The sequence below is a fragment of the Hyaena hyaena genome, unplaced genomic scaffold, assembly GCF_003009895.1.
Source record: "Hyaena hyaena isolate Hyena2069 unplaced genomic scaffold, ASM300989v1 scaffold_77, whole genome shotgun sequence".
NCBI classification, from domain to species: Eukaryota; Metazoa; Chordata; class Mammalia; order Carnivora; family Hyaenidae; genus Hyaena; species Hyaena hyaena.
In genome coordinates, this window is record NW_024080708.1 from 3,636,697 (window position 1) to 3,644,159 (window position 7,463).

Sequence of the window (7,463 nt, forward strand, 5' to 3'; positions counted from 1 at the left end):
CTGACACGGGGCTTGAACCCATGAACCACAAGATCATGACCTAAGCCAAAGCCGGACGCTTGACCGACTGAGCCACCCTGGTGCCCCTGCACTCAGTGCCTTTAAATGGGGAGAGCAGATAGCCTTTGTGGAGGATGCCGATCCACCTCATTGCATCCCGTTGGGTAAAATCCCCGAAATAAATGCAAACGAAGAGGCTGCTTGTAGTTTTGGTGTTACTGGCCTTTCTCCCAAACAACTGGCACAGAACTTTGTCAAATGTCACAGACTTGTGAAAGTGCTGTTGAAGAAGGGTCGCCACTGAACCACTGGGTTGGCAGCCACACTGCTCATACTCATTTGGCATCTTATTTCACATCACATCATACATGTCTCTTTGCAAGCATGTGCATTCTTTCAGTGTCATCGCCACAAGGCCATGTTTGCAAATAGAAAAGTTCTTCAGAACCCTCCGAAGGAAATGACTTGTGAAGTGGCGAGGGCACCGTTCTGAAGCCATGGGACCTGGGGGATGACAGGAAAACAGAACCCGATGACCTGCCTGTACAGTGACATCCTGCTCTGTTAATCTCTAAGACAACTGCCACCTGCCTCATGCAGAGATGAGGCCCGGAGCAGGGACCTGTAGGCAAGGGTTTACTGGCAATTCCTGAGCAGCAATCTTCAGGAAAGTGGTAGCTTGTGTGAGGCGGAGGGGGTGGTCAGATTACAGCTTCTGTATTGCTGTGCCCGATAACAACCTGTTAATATTTTATCAGTGATCACATCGCAGCATAGAGGAGCCACCACTTAGGGCCAGAGTGAGAGATAACCCGCTGGACTTCCTGTTTGAGGTTTTCTCTCCCATTGAGATAACAGAATTTCGCATCAAAGCTAGGAGCCGCTTGCTTGGGCAGGGAGACCAAGCTGGGCAAAGGCCAAGCTTCAGGAGGTGCACATGCATTCCCCAGCCTGGGGCCTCTGTGTCCCAGAGTGGGCAGTTACAGGCACAAAAATAATCTGTCCACGGGCCCGGGGCTGAGTGAGAGGGAGTGGTTGACGCTTCAAGGCCTCATTTGCCTTCCTCTAGCGCTGTGCCCCTCTCGCTTCTCTCCCCCCTCCTACGGCCTTCCACGTACGTGTGTATGTCTGTGTTTCTCCTCTGGTCCAGAGCCAAAAGGCCTCGGGTTACCTGGACAGACGCCGCCTCTGCTGCCTCTACCAATTTCCAGAGACCTGCCCCAGGAAACATGAGAGCGAGGAGGCTGAGCCCCAGGTCACTCTTTCCATTAGAGCGCCCAGGAGCCTGTGAGGCAAACTCAGAGGGGCTCTGGGTTAGCTGTGCAGTATAGCCCTGTTTCCTCCTCAGCACGACTGTCCACCCTTTTCCCCTATTTCACATGGTACTTCAGCCATAAGAGGCAGTTTCTTTTGGTCTTCCTTCCCCCGGAAGCTTCAGTGGTACCAGACCCCCACTTCATATGGATTCGGATTTGAGGGGCCTTACAAACCTTTCTAAACTAGCCCGTGACATCTCTATCTTATGGCACTTTTCTCTCACCTCTCACAGGACAGACTGTATCATGCCTCGTACCGCACTTAAGTGTGCATGTCTTTTTTTTTTTTAGACAGTTTAAAAAAAATTTTTTTTTAAAGTTTATTTATTTTTGAGAGAGAGCACTGTCAGGTCAGAGCAGAGCCCCATGCAGGGCTCAGACTCCTGAACTGTGAGATCGTGACCTGAGCCGAAACCAAGAGTTGGATGCTTAACCGACTGAGCCACCCAGGCACACCAGGTGTGCATGTCTTATCTCCCCTAGATCAGCTGTCAACTCCTGCAAGGCACAGACTTTACCTTGTTCACCCTTGTTGCACTCAAAGACCTCAGCACATTGTCTGACACAGAGTAAGGGTGCAGGTGGTATGGGCAGGCTGTCGGACTAGAGAGCTGGTCGAATGGATATTTCACCAGCTGGAGGAAGGTCTCTCAGAAAGTTAGAACTTGCCTTTCCTCCGAGAAGCCAGTTTCGGCCTCCCCCTCCCCCATTAATGATCCCATAGGAGTAGGTCACTAGGGCCTCAAGGGGGAGAAAATATGAGTCACACTATTATCAGAGGAAGGAGGGAGGGCAGAAACATCTCTCCTTGTGCAAGGGTCAGAGCCATCAGTTTGGGGCATAAACACAATGGCCTTCCCTATCCCCTCGGTTGTGGCTAATCTAAATTACTTTATGATGGAAGGCAATGGGGTGAGCTGAAAGACGTTCAGCTTGGACTCAGACACGGGGAGATTTCTAGGAAACTATTTAGAGTAAGGATTTTCTTGTTCAACCAGCCAAAGGGAACACTTGCTTTTTATAGGGTCTGCCCTGGTTGTTCTAGTTGAGGATGAAATTCTACCTTCCTCTGTAGAATCTTCCCTGGTGAAAAGGAAGGAGGACATCCCAGGGCAGCCTCATCCAAAGATGAAGGGAAGCTCTGTGCCCTGTTTCTCTCGAAGGTCCTCATATCCCAGCAGCAGACCGGGGCAGGACGGCAGCAGGAATCTGAAGAGCAAAAGGCACTCAAGCCTTCTGAGACAGAATCCCAGAACCATGTTCCTGTGGGAAGAATTTCCAAGCTTATAGTCAGACTCTGACACTAGGTGACTTTAAGGGATTTACTCACCTCTCTGGGCCTCTATTTTCTCTCCTGTAAAAGACCTGCTTCATTCCGGGTATTCGGAGAATACAGTGAAATTGTGGATCTGAAAGTGCTTTGGCTGCCAAGTGGTGGGTCACCAGACTTGTGCCCACTCGGCACAACACAGTCAACAAAGCAACCCCATCTTCCAGCCCCTAGTGGCCACGAAAGCACTCGGGTTCCTGGTGCCAGACGGGAGACATGACCTCTTATTAAACTTCTGTTCAGAGAGCCCTTTCCATGCTATTCCTGCTGCCGCCAGTTCCCTCTAAACAGGCTTGGGATTGGTGGGGGGCTCCTGGGTGGCTCAGTCAGTTAAGCGTCTGACTCTTGGTGTCTGCTCAGGTCATGTTCTCCCAGTTCGTGGGATGGAGCCCCACATCGGGCTCTGCACTCTCCGCCCCCCCCCCCGCCCCCAACCCCGCCGCTCCCTCACTCATGCTCTGTCTCTCTCAAAATACATAAATACACTTTAGTTAAATTTTTTTTAAATAAATGGGGTTGGGTGCTGGGGTCCAAGCCTCTGCACCAAAGAAGGCCTACTTCAGGAGTGCAAGGTAGTACTGGCTTCTGCGTGCTGAGGCCCACTAGGTCCGGAGGCTGGGTAAGCTGAGTCCTGCAAGGCCGCACTATTGTCATTGTTGCCACGGTTAACATCTTTATGAATCAGGCTTTGTTAATTCCCAGTGAGGCCAAATCATTGGCCTCCCAAACTCTCACATCTCCAGAGTCAGGGAAATTAGGACTGAGGTGTTGTGTCTTACTCAAAGGTAAGCTTGGCATCCCCCGCCCCCCGCCCCCCGCAGATGGCAGCCAGCCAGCTTGGCAGGAAGGGCGGCCCACTCAGTGAATTGGCCCTGCTCTCCCACATCCACCTCAGGGGAGACAAAGAGAATTTACGTGTCCCCAGTGTGACTTTGCTGGCCACAAGTTTGTTTCCACTGGCACCTTGGGGACCCTGGAAGGCTCTTCCAATTATTGGATCAGCAGAGTCCTATTTGGGGTGTCTCCAGACTGGAGCACTAACACCAGCAATGTGGCCCTGAGAAAATCTCTTTACATGTGGGCCTTGGTTTCCCCATTTGCTGAATGGAGGTTTGTCAGATCTATTTTGCCTTCTTCACAATACTGGTTCAGAGGATGAAAGGAATAAATACATAGTCATTTAGTAAATAACTTCAATGAAATGATTATGAACAAGGAGGGGCCCTGGACAAGATGAAACGGTTAAGGTTCCCTGGGAAGGTTGGGGGGGGTGTCTTTTTTTAATTTTTTAAGAATGTTTATTTATTTTCGAGAGAGGGACAGAGTGTGAGCAGGTGAGGGGAAGAGAGAGAGGGAGACACAGAATCCAAAGCAGGCTCCAGGCTCCAAGCTGTCAGCACAGAGCCCAACGCAGGGCTTGAACTCACAAACTGTGAGATCATGACCTGAGCCGAAGTCAGATGCTTAACTGACTGAACCACGCAGGCGCCCCCATCTTGCTTTCTTAGTGTCTCAGTTAAAGTCTAGAGTTTTTTATCCACCCAGTGGGGAGAAAAGCCGGTCTCTTTTCTTTCCTTTTTTATGTTTGTTTGTTTGCTCGTTTGTTTAGAGCGCATGAGCAAGGGAGGGACAGAGAGAGAGGGAGACAGAGAATCCCAAGGAGGCTCCCTGCTAACAGCACAGAGCCTGATGTGGGACTGCATCCCATGAACTGTGGGAACATGATCAGAGCCAAAATCACGAGTCAGGTGCTTAACCGACTGAGCCAGCTAGGCGCCTCAGGAGTAAAACTGGTTTCTACCCCTCCTCCCCTTTGCCCTGTTCTCTCTGTCACATCTGCCCTGTTGGGGCCCTTTTGAATTAATAAAACAGTAACAAAAGTACTCAATCAACCAGTGTTTATTGATCACCTACTATGTGCCCAGCACTCTTACAGATAGTCTGGGGGATACAGAGAGGTCTCAGATATGGCCCCTACCCTCTAAGAGTTTACAATGTATTTGTGAAATCAGATACACACACATGAAAAGATAACTGTCCATCCAAAAAATGTGAATAATAAGCATCAAAGAAGCAATATTTACACGTCGAGGGTTGGAGGAGGGAGGGTAGGAGAGGGACGGAGTGGTCAGAGGAGACTAGTGTTGGAGGTGGTGCTGAACAAGTTCTTCAGACATGAGGAAGACGTGGGTAAGTGGAGAGGGCCTTCCAGCTTCAGAGAAGAGCTTAATCACAGGCGAGGAGGTGAAAAGGTGAAAGGCATGTTAGAGACAACCGGTGAGTCCCTTCTGTTGGCCCCAAGGTTTGGGGAGGTGGACAAGAGTTTGCCAGAAGCTGGGCGGGCAGGCTTCGGCTGGTGAGGGAAAATGTGTTTGCTTTAGCTGTGTGACTCCCACCCCCGACTCCATCCCCAGGGGAAATGGAACATTTTTCACACTTGGCACTGAAACTGTGTCCTGGGAACCACCCTCTACTGTCCCACCTCAACTGAAATCCCAAGCAGCAGCTCAGCTATGGCTTAGATCGGGGGCTACAGCTCATTGAGCATTGTTGTTCCGTGAGGAAGCCCTCCGACACCTTCTAGCAACTCTTGAGATGTCTGGTGAAGGATGGGGCCAACCTGAAGGGTGACGGGGGCCCTGCTTGGCGCTGCGGTCACTCAGAGGCTCTGTACTGCTCTGTGGGGAGACCCCAGGGGACTGACTGCAGCGTTTGGGCTGATTTTCCATTAGGGAAGCTGCCTCTCTCTGGCCCAGGAGAAACACCCACTGGAGTGTCCACCCAGCTTCTGAGACCAAAGTTCCTATTCTTTCTTGGGCGGCATCAAGGAGTGGTCTCTTCTTCAGTCCCTCGTGGTTCCCACTCTTTCATCCCCCAGCCAAGAGTCATCTCTAGAAAAACTAGTTTCCTCTTCCTAAAGAAATCACTGTGTAGGACCCGTAGCCTTGTTTCTTAGCAGGAAGCCAGATCAAGGGGAGACACGGGCTTCCGTGAAAGTTGGGGCTGCAGCTTCTGGGGAGGTTCCTCAGTGGAGTCAGAGTCTGCTGCTGCCTTGAGCTTTCCACCATATCTTCTTTCTTTGTGCTTTCCTCTAGTGGGGAAGCCAGATCCCCAACCCACGACGGAAGGGAATTCCGGCAAATGCCCTGGGCAATGATTTTTTTGTGGTCCTCGGCTGCCTTCCCTCCCTCTCACCCTGCACCCAGTTATTCTCTGTTCCCTTGGTACCATGGGATGGTTTTATTTCAGTTCATGCACAAGCCAGGCTGAACACTGTGGAGTCATAACAACAATGGGACGGAGGCTCCGGACCTCATTACGGGCCAGTTTCTTTTGAGAGAAGCTTGGAAAGTTGGTGAGAGCCGTGCCCATAAAAGCCACCACTCTTTCTCTCCCCACATCTCCCAGCAATGAGCTAAGAGCCAACAGCCAACCTAAAGAGGGAGGGTCTCCAGTCACAGAGAGGATTAGTCAGTGGGATATAATTAGTAGGTTTGGGAATGGATTCCCAGGTAAATCAAAGGGCAGAGGGGAGCTTCTGTGCCATGGCCTAGGGTAAGAGGATGGAGTTTGGAGTTGAGGGTTGAGGACTCCAGGTGGGGAGTGGGTGGTGGGCAAGGTGAAGGAAACAGAAAGGCTGGCTTGGCAAGTATCTTGACATTTCAACCTGCACGCTGTCACACCAGGTCCCATTTCTGCCTTTGCCTGATCCAGTGGCGAAAGTCAGTCTATCCTCAGCAACACCTTCTGCCATGATCCAGTGGCAATGTCCCTCACCTGTGGCCCGGGGTGGGGGAGGGGGGCACTGTCCACTGTTTTTCACAGACCCAGCCACCCCCACCCCCGGCTCTGGTCCCTGGTTCTTCACACATACCCTGTCAGGCTGTAGGAGTTAAACTCACTCTTGACCTTGGGTGGTTGACCAGGCCTTGGAGAGCCCCGAGTTGCGAGGGGCTGGGCCTGGTAGGCGTCATAGTAGTTGGAGCGATTTCCCGGGAGTGGGCAGGAAAAGCAGAGGATGATTCCAGCTACCAGGGAGAACAGGGAGGAAATAATGCCCAGGTAAAGAGCCTCTCCGATCTCAAATTTCATGCTGTCAGGTACCAGTGGGGAGTAGAAGTCCCGCAGGATCCCATGAAGATTCCAGGCAACAGGGATGAAGCCCAGGAGTCCTCCAAGGATGAAAAAGACTCCGCCCACCACTGCCAATCTGTCTTTGACTCGGGAGTCCTGGCAGAAGACTGTGCATCTCATGCCCACCACAGAGATCATGCAGGCCAACGAAGAGATGGCACTGGATGTCACCATCATGGCCTGGGCAGCCTGGATGTCAGCGGGCAAGCCTAGAAGTGTGCTGTAGATGTCACACTGGGTGATGCCCGTGCTGTGTGTAGCACACTCCATCCAGAGGCCCTTGGAGAAGCCGACTGCCGTCACGATGCTGGTGCCGACGTAGGAGCTGGTTCGCCAGCTGGGGAGCAGCATGGCCACCAGGGTGCCCAGCAGCCCCAGGAGGCCCAGGATGTAGCCTACAAGTTGGAGGCCAACAGAGGCCATGGCGGACCTCTCAGCAGAAGCGGCTTCAGGGCTGGCTTCCTTGCCGTCTGGCTGCAGCTCTTTCTCCTTGGATCTTGGTCTTTAAAAATCCCTCATTTCAGAGTGTCTCTACCAGGCCAATTTCTCTCCTCCTTACAAGTGTCTGTGGGTGGCCACAAGCAGGCTCAAGAAGGCATCTAGAAGACCTAAAAAAATCCATAAACCAGATTAAATATTGACCAGAAGCTTATGAGAAACCAGAAAATGCTGGATGCCTTTTG

At 51.7% G+C, this 7,463-nt stretch overlaps 1 protein-coding gene across 1 annotated transcript; it reads right to left on the bottom strand.

Moving 5' to 3' along the window:
• Positions 1-6,510: 6,510 nt before the first annotated feature.
• CLDN2 (claudin 2) lies at positions 6,511-7,203 on the bottom strand. The gene has a single exon (XM_039233488.1). The coding sequence runs from the start codon at positions 7,201-7,203 to the stop codon at positions 6,511-6,513; it is 693 nt and encodes a 230-aa protein (XP_039089419.1).
• Between the last annotated feature and the right edge of the window lie 260 nt (positions 7,204-7,463).